The 16025-nt window shown below is 38.6% G+C and overlaps 1 protein-coding gene across 5 annotated transcripts in view; it reads left to right on the top strand.

The window, feature by feature from the left end:
- FOLH1B (folate hydrolase 1B) overlaps positions 1–16025 on the top strand; it is a 66329-nt gene that overhangs the window by 38293 nt on the left and 12011 nt on the right. For 4 of the 5 annotated variants that reach the window (XR_004751660.1, XM_035329069.1, XM_035329043.1 and 1 more), the window contains 10 exons: positions 176–277; positions 1110–1235; positions 1895–2081; positions 4129–4222; positions 4492–4590; positions 6677–6762; positions 8296–8415; positions 8845–8927; positions 11483–11546; positions 14183–14250. Coding sequence is in view for 4 of the 5 variants with exons in the window: in XM_035329069.1 (XP_035184960.1) it covers positions 176–277; positions 1110–1235; positions 1895–2081; positions 4129–4222; positions 4492–4590; positions 6677–6762; positions 8296–8415; positions 8845–8927; positions 11483–11546; positions 14183–14250 (1029 nt within the window). In the remaining variant the exon portion in view is untranslated. The remainder of the gene's footprint in view (positions 1–175; positions 278–1109; positions 1236–1894; positions 2082–4128; positions 4223–4491; positions 4591–6676; positions 6763–8295; positions 8416–8844; positions 8928–11482; positions 11547–14182; positions 14251–16025) is intronic. The other variant, XM_035329052.1, reaches the window with a different exon arrangement.

The raw sequence follows: 16025 nt of genomic DNA, 5'->3' as shown, positions 1-16025 counted from the left end.
CTGCATTCTGTTATAAGAAATCAGCTAGGTATCCTTATGCATGCTAGTTAGCATTCTATTTTTCACTGACAGTCTATGGAAACAAGTATATCATTTGCAATAACCCAACTTATTGTACAAACTTGTGCCTGGAGGTACAGTAATTGACCAATTGACTTTTGTTATTTATTTATAGATTTTCAATACATCATCATTTGAACCACCTCCTCAGGGATATGAAAATGTTACTGATATACTGCCACCGTATAATGCTTTTTCACCACAAGGAATGCCAGAGGTAAGAAAAAAAGAAAAAAATAATAAAAAAAATATTATTAGCTGAATCCATATTTTGTTAAGCACTTGATGGAATAGATTTCTCCCACTTCTCAAAATATTTCATGTAAAAGTTTTAATTAATCATTGTTATAAGTGAAGGAAAGCATAGCTAGGCCACATGTCGTGGGAAGGTTAGAGTTCTTTTTAAAAAAAAGGTTTCTCAAAGTGCTGGAAATCTGAATTGCAAAACAAATGAAAAGGTTTTAACTTTAGGGAAATGTTTCATGCATCTCAAATTACTCCATGTTACTCATGGAGTCACATGGAAAGGATTTTCATAAGTCTAAAATGGAAATAGCAATAGCAAAATCAGTTTGGAAGACATTTTGGAGTAAGCACATATCTTCAAAGGCTACGAAAGTCCCTCACTTAGTCTGATAATTCATCATGAAGGGATCAGTCAGAGACAATATTGCATTATATATATATATGAATAAAATTATATAACGGCGAGTGTTTGTATATCCAGGGAGTAGGACTATATTTTCATGTCCACAGAAATTTGTCAGTTTAGCAAAGGAAGTTGTTGTTATAGCTTTAAATCTCAGCTTATAGGGCTGCTCTTATGCGCTAGATAACATAGAAAGGCTAGCAGTTTGAGCCAAGGTTTCCTATATAATACTATGGAAATCTTTTGTTATTGTTATTTTGTTATTATTTTTAGGAGTACTGGAACTTATTTGTAGAAATGCAAAATATATCATACATGGTGAATAAAACTGCATATTTTGGAAAAGAGGTATTTTGTTGAATGACCAGTTGTCATCAAACCAATTTTCTATTCTATGCAGTCAGATCTGGTATATGTCAATTATGGCCGCACTGAAGATTTTTTTAAGCTGGAGCGTGAAATGGGAATTAACTGTACAGGAAAGATCGTCATTGCCAGATATGGGAAGATCTTCAGAGGAAACAAAGTAAGGGTTGTATTAATTTTTTCCTCTATGGGTCATTCTTTCTGATGCTGATCACAGCAGACCCAATGGGAGTTAATGAGGGCTGTAAGTTGGAACATACGAGCAGAAGGAAGCCTGCAATGTATCCAGCATGACTACCTTGTAAGAATAATTTTCAAAACAATAAAACCAGATAAATGTATTAATCTCCTGACACTGACATTTTAGGCAGTTCTTGCAAGAGGAACAAAGTTTGCTGAACTCTAGTTTCTAGAGCCGAGGTTTTTACTACTTTCCATCCACAAAGCTGCAGAATTTTGAAGAAGCATTCAAGAAGGAATCTGATGCACAGACATATTCATGAACATTGAACTATTCATTTGGCTTTAGACATCAACTCCAACAAAACTGGTGATCATGGGAAAATGAGGATAATGGCTGGTTCTTGTGCCTCAGTGTTAGGCCTTGTGCTTTATCTCAGAGCCTTGAGCTATGACTAAAGTTGTGACACAAATAATGAATGTATCATGCTTTGCTGTGCTTTGTTCTTCTGCTTAGTCTGTGATCATTTTCATTCTTCCATGTATACAGCTTCTAAAACTATGTCCCCGTGGAAGTAAAATGCAACATCTGGAGTTATTATTGCATTAAAAAAATGTTAAAGGCAAATAATTTTACAGGTTAAAAATGCCATGTTAGCAGGAGCCCAAGGGATCATACTTTATTCAGACCCTGCTGACTACTGTGCCCCAGGGGTAGATCCCTATCCAGATGGCTGGAACCTTCCAGGTGGAGGAGCCCAGCGTGGGAATGTGTTAAACCTGAATGGAGCTGGGGACCCTCTGACACCAGGCTATCCTGCAAAAGGTGAGATATCTGTACCCGGGGCCATCAAGTAGTTCCTAAACTGGTGCTGGAAGTTATTGTGTATTTTTGATACAGATGCAAAGAGAAAAGCTACTTAAAATGACTTTTAGCAGTTGTTCATTTTCCTATTGCAGCTTGGGTTCTATCTGTATGTTCTTCAAAGAGGTTGTATTTGAGCTAGGCAGGGAAAGTAAGTTTTTAGGAAAATCTTTTTGTAAAATCTCAGGTTTATAGCTCTCAGACAAACAGGACGTGTATAGGGTTGCAGACTGCAAAGCAGTAGATAATGGCTGAGAATTTATAGCTTTTTTAAAATCTCTGTTTCTTAGGAGGACCAGTTTAAACTAGATTATAGTCTGTCATCAAAGAGGAGTAACAGGATTGCTTGGAGGTATGTTTCCTTACTGATCCTAAATTCCAAGTAGAAAAACAGTTTAAGATTCTCTGTACAGGGAGTAAAATTTCTGTAATAAAAATAAGAGAAGCCTGGAGTCTTTCGAAATTTGGCACCATATGCATGACTTGTCCTTGTAGGTATCCTGAACTAAACAGTTCTGTCTGTGAATGGGATGGGAATGCAGGGGTGGTTCTATAAATCTTGCTGGCTTGTGTGACCACTACTGGAGGCATAAGAAATCACTATACAGAAAAAACAAACAAACAAACAAAACAAAACAAAAACCAAACCAAACCAAACCAAACCAAACCAAAACAAAAAGAAACAGGATGTCTGCAATATAGGTAAATCATAGGGTAACAGAATGGTTTGGAAGGGACCTTGAAGATCATCCAGTTCAAACCCCCCTGCCATGAGCATGGACACCTCCCACCAGACCAGGTTGGCAGGGTGCTGTAAGGTGCTCCAGGCCTCTGATCATCCTTGTGGCCCTCCTCTGGACCTGCTCCAACAGGTCCATATCCTTCTTGTGCAGGGGTCCCCACAGCTGAACACAGGGCTCCAGGTGGGGTCTCACAAGAACAGAGCAGAGCAGAGGTGGACAATCCACTCCCTCACCCTGCTGGCCACACTGCTTTTAATGCAGCCCAGGACACGGTTGGCTTTCTGGGCTGCAAGCACACATTGACAGCTCTTGTCGAGCTTCTCATCCACCAATACCCCCAGGTCCTTCTCCTCAGGGGTGCTCACAATCCCTTCTGTGCCCAGCCTGTATTTGGGCATGGGAGTGCCCTGAGACACGTGCTGGGCCTTGCAGTTGGCTTTGCTGAACTCCATGAGGTTTGCACAGGCCCACCTCTCAGGCCTGTCCAGGTCCCTCTGGATAGCATCCCTTCCCTTCAGTGTGTCAACTGTGCCACACAGCTTGGTGTCATCAGCAAACTTGCTGAGGGTGCACTCCATTTCACTGCCCATGTCACTGACAAAGATGTTATATACTGCCAGTCCTAATACTGACCCCTGAGGAACACCACTCATTACTTGCACATGGAGCTGTTGACTGCAGCTCTTTGAGTGCAACCATCCAGCCATTTCCTTAACTACCGAGTGGTCCATCCAGTAAATGCACGTCTTTCCAATTTATAGACAAGGATTTCATGGGGGACAGTGTCAAATGCTTTACACAAGTCTCAATAGATTTTGTCAGTTGCTCTTTCCCTATCCACCAATGCTGTAACCCCATTGTGGAAGGCCACCAGATTTGTCAGGCATGATCTTCCCTTTGTCAAGCCATGTTGGCTGTCGCCAGTCACCTCCTTTTTTCCGTGTGCTTTAGCATAGTTTCCATGAGGATCTGCTCTATGATCTTGCCAAGCATAGAGGTGAGACTGACTGGTCTGTAGTTCACTGGGTCTTCTTTTTTTCCCTTTTAAAAAATGGGGGGTCATGTTTCCCCTCTTCCAGTCAGTGGGAACTTCATCAGACTGCTACGACTTCTCAGATATGATGGACAGTGGCTTAGCAACTACATCTGCCAGTTCCCTCAGGACACGTGGATGTATCTCCTCGGGCCCCATGGATTTGTGCATTTATCTTTGATAGAAGCTGATAAGAATACTATAAACTTGACATTTTGTTCTGGTTTCTCAGAGTACACTTTCCGATATAAGCTTAATGAAGGTGTAGGGATTCCAAAGATCCCAGTTCATCCCATTGGATATCATGATGCAGAAGTGTTACTACGGTGAGTATACATCAATTCCCTTAATCTCTTCAGTATTTAGTATTTGCAAATGTGCAATTAACATTTTTATACTAACTGTATTGTTACTTGTATTTATTGTTCTTTTGCAGTAGTGTGTACTTCAGAAAATATGGAAAATTCAAAACAATCTGTTGCTGGCATGATGTTTTTAAGAATTTTGTAAACCTACCATGGTTTAGGTGCAGTTCAGGGAGTTTCTGTTTTCAGCCCACTAGTCAAGTATGTTTGTCTTGTCTTTCACTTAACAGTGCAATGGGAGGACCTGCAGCTCCAGACAGCAGCTGGAAGGGAAGTCTCAATGTGTCTTATAACGTAGGGCCAGGATTTGCAGACAGCTCTTCAACAAGGTCTGTTTTAACACTCACCTATTTATAAAATATTGAAAAAAATGTCAGCAAGACAGACTGTGAAACAATACATCTAGAAATATTATTATAGAATCGTAGAATAGTTTGGGTTGGAAGGGACATTAATGTTCATCTAGTTCCAACTCCCATGCCATGGAAAAATCAACTTCCTTTTTGGTGAGCACCACCCAATGATAACTATTAGAATTTGAAAATAAATGGTCAAAGCTATAGTTATGGATAGACAGGTGGGTGGACAGGTGCAGAGGGTACACATCCAGCCCATCTATCTATAATTTTCTGTTTCCTGTTTCTGATGACCAAGGGGAAAATAGGACAGCCAATACGTAGAGGTCCAACAGGGAAGCGCTACCAATTCAGTAGTTCTCTCCTAGATTTTTCCCTTGTCCACTGGAAGCCTCACAGTAATTCTTTGAACTTAAAGCTGTGAAATATGGAAAAGATATGGGAGTCCATCAGCTGTTTCCCAAAGCAGGTAGGCCCCCTGGTTGAAAGCCTTTAACAATTACAAGACACAACAGCACAAAACACATATATCTTACTAACTTGTTTGGGAGAAACTGGACTTTGACCACTTGGAATAGGAATAGTATCTATGCTCTATCTTTTTTCACCTCTAATGGAGAAAGAAAACTGATAAGGTGTTCAGCACTAAGAGATGCTCTCAGGCAGTCTGAGCCATGTACCAATTGTAGTTGGCTGGCAAGGATTTGACTGGCTGTCAGGGGCTGTGACAGCATTCCTTGTGGTTTATAACTGATAACCTATGATAGATAAAGATCAAGATCACTTTCCTATAGGAATACATCCCATAGTTTCAGTTTGCACAAAATTTTATTTCACAAGGACTGGTGGATAACAATGAGCAAATGGTGTGTAAAAATTATGCATCATTATCACTGCTCCACCTCCTGCAGAACAAAGGAGTGTCTTAATATATGATTTTGAAAAGACTTAATTAATCGTTACTTTTTTCTTCTGTGTTTTAACACCAGCTTAAAATGAATAAAGTAGCAAAAAAAAAGAAGGCGTATTTGACATAATTAAGGTGCTGTTTTGAATGTCTTCAAGAGCAGTAAAACCCAACAGTGAGAAAAGAAACAATATGATTCATCAACAAAACATATACATGGGACATATTTTTGAAAAGCACTTTTAACATCTTCATACTTGATAGAGACACAGTTTTTATAAATAAAGGCTAATCCTGCATATACTTCTCTGTCAGAATAACTCTATATCAAAATGAGCCTTTTAAGTCTAGGTAGACAGTCACTTGCACATGAAAAGTGTGCAAGTATATACATGCTCAAGGCACTGGTGTCAATTATTTTCTGGGCAACAATCCAGTAGCTGTCCTGAAGTAGATTTTGATTTTGACAGCTATGCAGATTTGCTGCTGAAAAGATAGCTTCAGATGTGAAGCAGTTGGAGTTCTGCCAGACCCAGAATAAGCATTGTTTGATTCTTTGTTTTTAATACAGGTTAAGAGAAGCTGAATACAGCATTATTTTTAGCTCTTCCAGTACCTGAATTTCCGTCCTTTTTATAACATTTCATGAGACCTTTTTTGTTTGTTTGTTTGACAAATCCTGATCACTTTGATCTGCTGTCCTAAACAGCAATTTCAATTTATTTGTGCATAACTATTTATAGTGACTCTCTCCCCAGCTTCTATACCAATTCATATAACTGTGCTACAAAATCATGGTGTAATCTTTATAAAAATATTTATTTTTGCAGTTATCAATTTGGTCAAAATGTAAAAAACATTTTTAGTTACTGCATATGCTTTTCAGTTGACCAGTTGACTCCCATAAATAACAATTCAATAAATTCTGTAAATGTTTGAAACTTTGGAGGTTAGCCTGCTTAATAGTGTTTTTTTAAAGTCACTTTCTATCAACAGCTTAACATAAAATAAAAAATAGGACACTGATATGACATGACAGATATGCTGAACACACAAAGCAAAACAGAAGCACAAACTTTCTGGCTTACAAGCTGTAACTTTTTATTGTCTTCTCAGTCAGAGATGGTTACTCCACACTGTTTTTCATTTCAGAAAAGTCAGAATGCATGTTCATACAGACAGTAAAATAACACGAATTTACAATGTCATTGGTGTCCTCAGAGGAGCAGTGGAACCAGGTGAGCACCAAGTGCTTGAGAATTTTAATTCCTTCTTTATTTTGTGCTTGGTGAATTGTTCTCATGTTGCAAGAAACAAAATTTTAAAGGTATACAGATGATATTGGAATCTGAGAAAACCTTAATAGCTTGTCCTGTCCCTCCCATCAGTCAGTTTTTCACGAGCATTCCCAAGAATATACTTCAATACGAATGCTAGAATGATAGGTGTCAAAGAATATTTTATAATGCTTCATTTTACCATAGGATTACAGCATTCATGCGTTTTGTCTTAGAAATCTTAACACAATGTGAAGTACAGAAAAGTAATGATGATTTGAAACCTTGACATCGTATTGTTAGTACTGCATAGCAGGACATATACGTGAAATAATTTTAAGTGGAAAAATTTATATATAATATGTCTTGTCTTCATATATATCCTTCAATAGACTAAGGGAATGACTGAAGATTACCTTAAAAATAGATTTCTAATGCTGATATTAAAATTAATTTGTTTGACCCAAGTAGGGATGCAATTATAGACTTAGGGAATTGATTGGAGGTTGAAAGGGACTTTGAAGATTATCAAGTTCCAGCCCCCTGCCATGGGCAGGGACACCTCCCACCAGATCAGGTTGCTCAAAGCCCCATCCAGCCTGGCCTTGAGCACTTCCACAGATGGGATATCCACAACTTCTCTGGGCAACCTGTGCTAGTGCCTCACCACCCTCCAAGTGAAGAATTTATTCCAAATATCTAATCTAATCCTACTCTCTTTTAATTTAAACCCATTACCCCTTGTCTTATCAGTGCACTCCCTGACAAAGAATCCCTCACTAGCCCCCTTTAGGCACTGGCAGGCCGCTGTAAGGTCTCTCTGGAGCCTTCTCTTCTCCAGGCTGAGCAACCCCAACGCCCTCAGCCTGTCTTCGCAGGAGAGGTGCTCCAGCCCTCTGATCATCCTTGTGGCCCTCCTCTGGACCTGCTCCAACAGGTCCATATCCTTCTTGTGCAGGGGTCCCCACAGCTGAACACAGGGCTCCAGGTGGGGTCTCACAAGAACAGAGCAGAGCAGAGGTGGACAATCCCCTCCTTCTCCCTGCTGGCCACACTGCTTTTAATGCAGCCCAGGACACGGTTGGCTTCCTGGGCTGCAAGCACACATTGACAGCTCTTGTCGAGCTTCTCATCCACCAATACCCCCAGGTCCTTCTCCTCAGGGGTGCTCACAATCCCTTCTGTGCCCAGCCTGTATTTGGGCTTGGGATTGCTCTGGCCCAGGTACAAGACCTTGCACTTGGCTTTGCTGAACTCCATGAGGTTTGCACAGGCCCACCTCTCAGGCCTGTCCAGGTCCCTCTGGATGGCATCCCCTCCCTCCAGTATGTCGACCACACCACACAGCTTGGTGTCATCAGCAAACTTGCTGAGGATGTGATTGAACCCTCAGCTTGTGTCACTGACAAAAATGGTAAATAATACCAGCAGAATCAATGGAAATACAGATAATCTAAATGTATTTTTAAGTAATTATTGTGTGTTTGTTTCCAGATAGGTATATTATTTTTGGAGGTCATAGAGACTCCTGGGTGTTTGGTGGTATTGATCCAACTACAGGCGCAGCTGTTCTTCAAGAGGTTGTTCGGAGTTTTGGTAAAATGAAGATGGGAGGTACCTTACTTATTACAGTCTTAAAGTGACAGATATTGAAAACTAACAATGAGAGACTATGCTGAATGTTCCCAGAAGCAGTTGTGTTGATTTAATTTTTTACCTCTACAGAAAGTTGTAGTTCTCATTATGAAACATGCATATTCATGAAGAAATGCACGTGCATCATTGCATCTTAGTTGGCTGAATTTATTCCCTCATGTCTCTCATCAGTAGGAGAGTAACCTTTTAGTTGTATAGAATGAAAATTTTGCATTAGGAAAAAATGCCTCTATAGTAATATGTTCCTCTAAGAGTTTATAGAGGATTCTTTTTTCTACTGCTATCAATTAAGTGCTAATTTTTAAAAGTGATTCAATTAACTGTGTTGGTCTTTTACTAGACTTTCTAACTTGAGCTGAATTTTCAAGTTTAACTGTGTGATTGCAGGTTGGAGACCCAAACGAACTATTATTTTTGCTAGCTGGGATGCAGAAGAATTTGGACTGTTGGGTTCCACAGAATGGGCTGAGGTAAGTATAGTGTGAAGAAAGCATAACTTGGAAGTGTGTAGCAGGAAGGTGCAGAGCAAAGTGGTGTCTATCACTAGACTGCAATCAGTAACTTCAAATAAAAATTGGATCACAACAGATTCCTCATCAGGTGCTGCAAGGCCCTCATATATTTATGCAAATTACCTATCTAAATTCTCAGAGAAACACAGTTCTGAGCTACATCAATTTATTGGTACTGAATGGTTTAACATTTTTTTGTTGTTAGAATTTTATTTACAAGGCGTTATTTAGAAAACTCAGAGTTTTAAAAATCAGTACAAGAAAATATTTTAATTTTAATTATTTTAATTTTAATTATTTTAATTTATTGGCATGTATTTCAGTAAACTACAAAATTACATATAAACTACAAAATGACACAATGGAGGAGAAAACCAGAAATGTACTCCCATTACCAAAGGGATTCCATCATTCTTCTGTTAACAAAGCTGTGATTTCTCTTCCCTTGGATTTGCAGTCCCACGAACCATTTAGATTCCTGGTGCAATAGACTTTCTGCATCTTATTCTCAGTTTTTGGGACATTAGATGAGGAAAGCATAATTTAAAATATATTTAGAATAATTTACTGCGGGATTTTAAAGAATTTTCTTTAAAACTTAATGTCATCTGAGCTCCACTGGTGACAAAATTATACTGTACATTACTCTTTTATTTGTGATTCTATTCTCTATCTAACTGTTCATTTTTAGATACTGTCAAGAAAAAAAAAGAACTATTGTTTTAACTATGAAGAATATGAAAGCATGATACTTAAAAGATCTGTTTCTCTTGAGCAAGTCATGAATAAATTAATTATTTTATACTTGTTCTCATATTGCTACTGCTGTTCTGTAGTGTTTCTTGTTTAATAATTTAATAGCTGGTAATCTATCATCTATTGCATTTCATGAAATGGCAGCTGTACTAGATTAGAAAGCCATAAACACCACTCATATCTGAACCTCAATGTTTTTATATTGTTTTCTTCCTTTATCTTGGTGGTGTGCATTCCTCCTCTTTGACACCAAAATTAGATCTTAGTTTCTCTAGAGATTTTCCTCACAGCTTACATTTGTGTTTTCTGTAGCTGCCAAATCTGTCATCTACTAAATCTTGAGGAAAATTAACCCACTATGTTTACTGTTTTCTGTGATGGTAAAGTAACAAAAAGACTCTGCAACTGTGGCAACATCCTTTCGTTACATAAACAATCTTCATTGCTCATAAATGAAATAATTTTGTTACGTTGCAAATAAGCTTTTGCACATATATAAAGCCATGTGTATGCATATCCAAGCTTGCTTCCTCAATTTCCTTTGTTGTTGTTGTTGTTGTTTTTGTTTCCATAATCTTCTTTACTTTTTGTTTAAAGATACCAATTGCATTTTGGAGTTATCACTTACCAATCCAATTTTCAGTTCACATGGCTTACAAATGATGAGTTGTGTTATAAATTGAATGAATCAAATATCAGTTACTAACCTAATTAGAATATCTATTACAAAGCCAAGATTTAGTAAAATACCACTTAGTGATTAGAATATCAATTTCAAACATAATTGCCAGTTTGCAAAAAATTAAGCCTGTGTGTGTATATATTTAGCATGAAAGCAATGCTTGGTTGACTCAAAACAGTCAAATTCAGTGCTTTGATTCATCCTTTTTTGAAATGGAAGAGTGTAGAAATGACAGCAATACCCAGTTTATCTGTGTTAAAAATGAGTTCAGTACTGGGATCTGACATGAATAACTGGGAATTAAAGGCATTGAGGAGTTCTAGATCAGCTCATAATCATATTTTGCACATTCAAAAAGCGGTTGATCTTGGACTCTCTCCAGTATGCGCAGGTCTCTTTTGTACCAGGGGACCCAGAACTGGACCCAACACTCCAGGTGCGGCCCCACCAGTGCTGAGCAGAGGGGAAGGATAACCTCCCTCAGCCTGCTGGTGATATTTTGCTTCATGCACCCCATTATACCATCGGCCTTCTTGGCAGCAAGGGCCCATTGCTGGCTCACATTCAGCCCAGTGCCCACCAGGACCCCCAGGCTCTTTCCTGGGAGCTGCTGCCGAGCCGGGTGGCCCTCAGCATGTCCTGGTGCCCAGCGCTGTTCCTCCCCAGGGGCAGGACCCTGCACGTCTCCTTGATGAACTCCATGAGGTTCTTGCCAGCCCACCTCCCCAGCCTTCTGAGGTCCCTCTGGATGGCAACATGGCCCTCTGGTGGGTCACCCCTCCCTAGTTTCATGTCATCTGCATTAATTTTCCTGTCCCGTCTTGCTCCTGTATGATGCAGCAGACACCTACATTTTGTGAGTAGTTCCCAGAACAAATTGAGTCCCAGATGCAAGAGTGAATTTTGTATGCCCGGATCATTGACCCATCCCCATGTACTACTATAAATAGTAAGGTACATTGTGCTACTTCTCCTGACATTATTCTTAAATGTAAGGTGGTAAAAAACAAAGTACTTAATATCTCGACTAAATGTCACTAAATGAAAAGTAATAATTTCACTTTTACAACCCTAGGAAAATGCCAGAGTCCTCCAGGAACGGGCAGTTGCTTACATCAACACAGATTCTTCTATAGAAGGTGTGTCCTATTTTTAAACTCACTGTACTTTACAGATGTCAACTTTAATAGTTATTGTGTGTTATTTATTGTGTCCAGAGCTAGCAAATGCAAAATAGATAATGTGACATTCAGCGTAACTGTACCAAATGCAGAATTAAGTGGAGAGAACTATTTACATTTTTATGTTGCTTTCTTCTTGCAAATAGTTCCAACCATGAGCTGCAGTTGGCTGCCAGAATGCCTCCTTTAGAATTTAGTGTTCTTTGCTAATGAATAGTCTGAATTGTAAAACTGCTTAAGCGCTTAACTGCTTTAGCTTTGATATACAATTACAGATTTGATATATAACAGACTGTTCCTTGTTCTGTTTGCAGCTCCAGCTCAATTTACTGTGGAACTACAGTATCTTGAGACACTATAATTTATTGCAGTCTCAAGACAATTAGTGTCAAGACCTTGGGCTTACATTTTGTGGGGGTGGGAAAACATTTTGTTGCTTTGGGACAGTGCAGTCACCTTTGTTCATTGCTATGCGCACGAAGGCTCTGCAAGAAGTTACATATTGTGGCAACACTGTCCTAGAAAAATGAGCTCTCAAGAGTGGTTCAAAAGAAAGTGATTCCCCATTACTGAATTTACTATGCCCTTCAGATTCTGAGAGGAATCTGGCATGCAGGAATGATGCTTATAAACCGGACTTTGGAAACTGAAGGCAGCACAGTGACCTAAATCAGAATAAAGAGGACAATTTCCTTCTTAAATGATTCTGAGCTTTATTACAGAAGGGCTTCATTTGCTATTGTCTATGCTGAAATAATAGTCAGTAGAGTCCTGTGAAGCTGTTCTGAACCATATCCTCCGTTATCTAGGGCATTGCTCTTCCCATGTTAAACCCAACTTATTTGGGCTTACTCTGTGTGAATAAAATGGGTATCAATAGGCACATTTAAAAATTTGTTTTATTCCTGTCATCTGAAAATTCTATCTGTCACAAAAGGATTGGGGGGAAAGAAAAGCCAAACCCAGTTTCTAAATGCTCAGTTGGAGTTTGGGTATAAGGAGAATAGAGCTGTTCCTTCAATTATGTAGCCTACATGCTGTGTAAAAAGTGGAGCAGAATTTCATGCCTAGATCTCACGGATGAAATAATAGCTTTACAACTACTTCATATTCTCAGCATGGATCGTAACACTTTTTTTTTTTTTTTTTTTTTTTTAGTTGATTTGCAGCCAACATGCTGCTGCATTAACAATTTCTTCCAAATCTTAATTATTCAGACTTGTCTCTTGTTTTATGCATTAAAGAAAATGTAAAAGTAAAATCACTGGAAAAGAAATACATAAGGAAAAAGAACACCATTTTCAGTTGACTGTTTTAAGTGTCTTGGACATCTTTCACTTCACTCTGAGCATCCCCTATAGAGCCATAACATCCATATACTCTGGAATTACTTTGTTTATCATCATGCTTTCTCTACAGTGTTTCTGGTGCCATGTTTTGAACAGCAAATTATTTCTATTCACTGTCCTTTAGCACCCATGACAGGAATAGTGGGTCATCCTTTTAGGCATTTATGTAATTCTAATTTCCAGATCTCAATTACAGGCTCTCTTTGGAAACATCATTACTGTTACTTGGTAATTTTTCCATCACCATGGGGTTTTCTGAAATTGTCCGTCAAGTCCTCTTGTGAGTGCACACCATGCAAGGAATGACCAAAAGGTCTAAAGCAGTGTCAAAACCCAGCAGCAGTGTTATCTGACAGCTTGTCTTCCATTACATCAAAGCCTTCTCACCCCCCCTTTGCTATTGTCCATCCCAGCTGCTGTTGGGTGGCTGTAGCCTACAGAGAAGGTTGCTTTACAGCCTAACTACCTCAGTAGTGGCACTAGTTTCTTTCCAATGGGGCTCTTGCTGCTGTGACTGACAGCTTTGGGAGGAGATACCTAGCTCAATATAGCCCTAGGCAATGTTGAAACTTCATGGGTGTAAACTGAAGAAGCTACAACATGGTGGTAGAAGGGGATGTTTAGAAGAGAGTAGAAAACACTACTCTGTAGCTTTGTTGCCTTCTGTTTGGGTGAGGTTTAATACTAAAATAAAAAATGCCAAAAGTCTTGCAAGTCTCTTACTCAGATGACCTGTTTTTTTTTTTTTTTTTCAGATAAAATCTGAAAAAAAAAATATTGCAAATGTCCTCTTCATAGTAAGAGAAGAAACAGCTGCATTGAGAAGCTTCTTAAAAACTCTTGCAAGGGAAATGTCAGTTCCTGAATGCACTGACTTATATTTTACTTCTTTTTCTAGGATGTTACCACTGCTTCTGTTTAATACAAGCTTTGGGGAGCATGTGAGTGACAAGGATTTGTAGGAGATGAGGGAGAGTTGGGCATATTCCAGAACTATGGGAAGGCTTCATTACATTACTGTGTATGTACCATAACCAATGCATCGCTGTTGTGTAGGAGCAGTAGCTTTTACAAGGTGACCAAATAAATAGTCTGTTTCTGTATATATTCTGAGGCAAGATCTAAATTCTTTGCCTTAGAGTCAAGGAGAAATTTGTCTAAGAAGGGACTGCAGGACTAATCCATTAGGAAGACGATGCTGATGGTATGTGGGGGAAGATTTCCATGTCTGTGTTTCATTTTCAGGCAACTACACATTAAGAGTTGACTGCACCCCTCTTCTCTACAGACTGGTGTATAATCTAACAAAAGAGGTACTGAATCAGAGTGTTTATTATTTATGACTTTCTGAGAATGTAAAACTGCAAGTTTATTGGATAAAATTGGATTATTGAATAATATTCTTTTTACCTATTACTTTTCACATTGGCAAGCTACCATTTTTTCTTGGTTCTACCTGAATCTCCTCCATTTCTCACTGAGCCCCTGAATGTGTGGATTTGCTTGACTACAAGTGGCCTTGTAGTGGCCTTTTAGTACACACCTTGTAGTATCCTTTGCTTTCACCTGTCAGCATGAGTTATCATAAGTCTGAAGGATTGTGATCCACTAAGGCATGAAATTTCATTGGCTGTATAAGTTGTTAACCAGCAGAGGCACCTAGCATGAACCATTGCTACTATCCTCACCTGAATTAAATGAAGACATTTCTGCCTGACATAAGGAAAATAGGCTCCCTTTAAAGGCAATGGGTAGAAATGGGATGAGATTCATCTGACCAAATGTGGTTGTCTACTCTTGTACATACAGAACCCTCTAAGAATCTTTTTTCCCCTGTTATTAAAAGAATGTAGGTGACTTGGTCTATTCTAGAAACCTGCACTGAAACTTCACTTGGTAGGATGGCTCCAGCTGTGAGTATCCCTTCCCATAAGATGCATTCATTGTGAGTTATTTTCAGATGTGGTACATTTTCTTTTGACACTGGAAATGCCATCATGTGAATCTGAGGTGGTTTATCTATTCTGCTCCCTTGTTTTTCTTCCACTTTCTACATTTTATTTTTTTACCAACTCTTTTTATTGTACTCTTTCTTCCTTACAGGGGAGGAAGCTGTGCTTGTTCAGTCATCAGCTGTCACACTTGGCACACTGAAGGGCAGTCTGTTTCACCTATACAAATTCTTATGTCCCTAGTGCTGCAGGGTCCTGGTTAGAATAATTTTCTTTCTGTGTGCAGCAACCCGTTTACCCAGGGATCTATTTTTTTTTCTTTTTCTGCAAAAGATACAAAAATTCAAATATACTCTGGGCTAAAAATAGCATCTCATTCTTTGATCTAAAGTCACCTATTCAACTATTGCTGGCTTTGGGTAGGAAACTTCCTTTAAGGTACCATAAGAAGTACTTGCAACTGGCTTTTTTGAAAATTTTCCTATTCAGTGTTATTTAAGATTTAACAGTAGAAGCGTAATATAAACAACAGAAAACCTGACAACTACTCCATAATTCCACGCTGTTTCCTTGCTAAAAAGCTCCTAGAAGTACATTTAATTTATTCATTTTCTTCATAGCTTCATTTGTTAAGGGGATGAGTTTAAGGCAGAGAGCTGTCAGTGAGAAGTCTGACTATTGCTTGAGTTCCTTAAAGCTACTGCTGGAACATCTTAGACCTTTTTTCTTATTAGTTTCTCATAGACAAAAAAAAATAAAAATAAAAAAATAAAATTTCTGTTTCTTTCACAGAGCAGAATTCTGCAACAGCATTCTAATTCGCCGCTGTCCTCTGCTTTCTGTACACTTTCAAAGAACAGTTTTTGCAGTTTCCTTCTATCATATTGTCTCTGTCCAAAGAATCTCATTTATAATCTTTTTTTTTTCTTTAGGCTTTTTTTAAAATTGTTTTGGCAAATAAATTTAATATACTCCTTGGCACATCTTTTTTTTTTTTTTTTTTTCCTGGAGGAAAATTTTAAATTTAATTTTAAATTTCCAAACCATCTTTAATTTACCAATGTTGATGTGTTACAGTGGCCTCCAGTGAACCATAACTCACAGGCTGTAAAACCTTTCTCTCACACCCTTTTGAC

The sequence above is a fragment of the Oxyura jamaicensis genome, chromosome 1 (assembly GCF_011077185.1).
Source record: "Oxyura jamaicensis isolate SHBP4307 breed ruddy duck chromosome 1, BPBGC_Ojam_1.0, whole genome shotgun sequence".
NCBI classification, from domain to species: Eukaryota; Metazoa; Chordata; class Aves; order Anseriformes; family Anatidae; genus Oxyura; species Oxyura jamaicensis.
The sequence above is the reverse complement of the archived record's forward strand: the minus strand, read 5'-3'. Positions and strand labels throughout refer to the sequence as shown.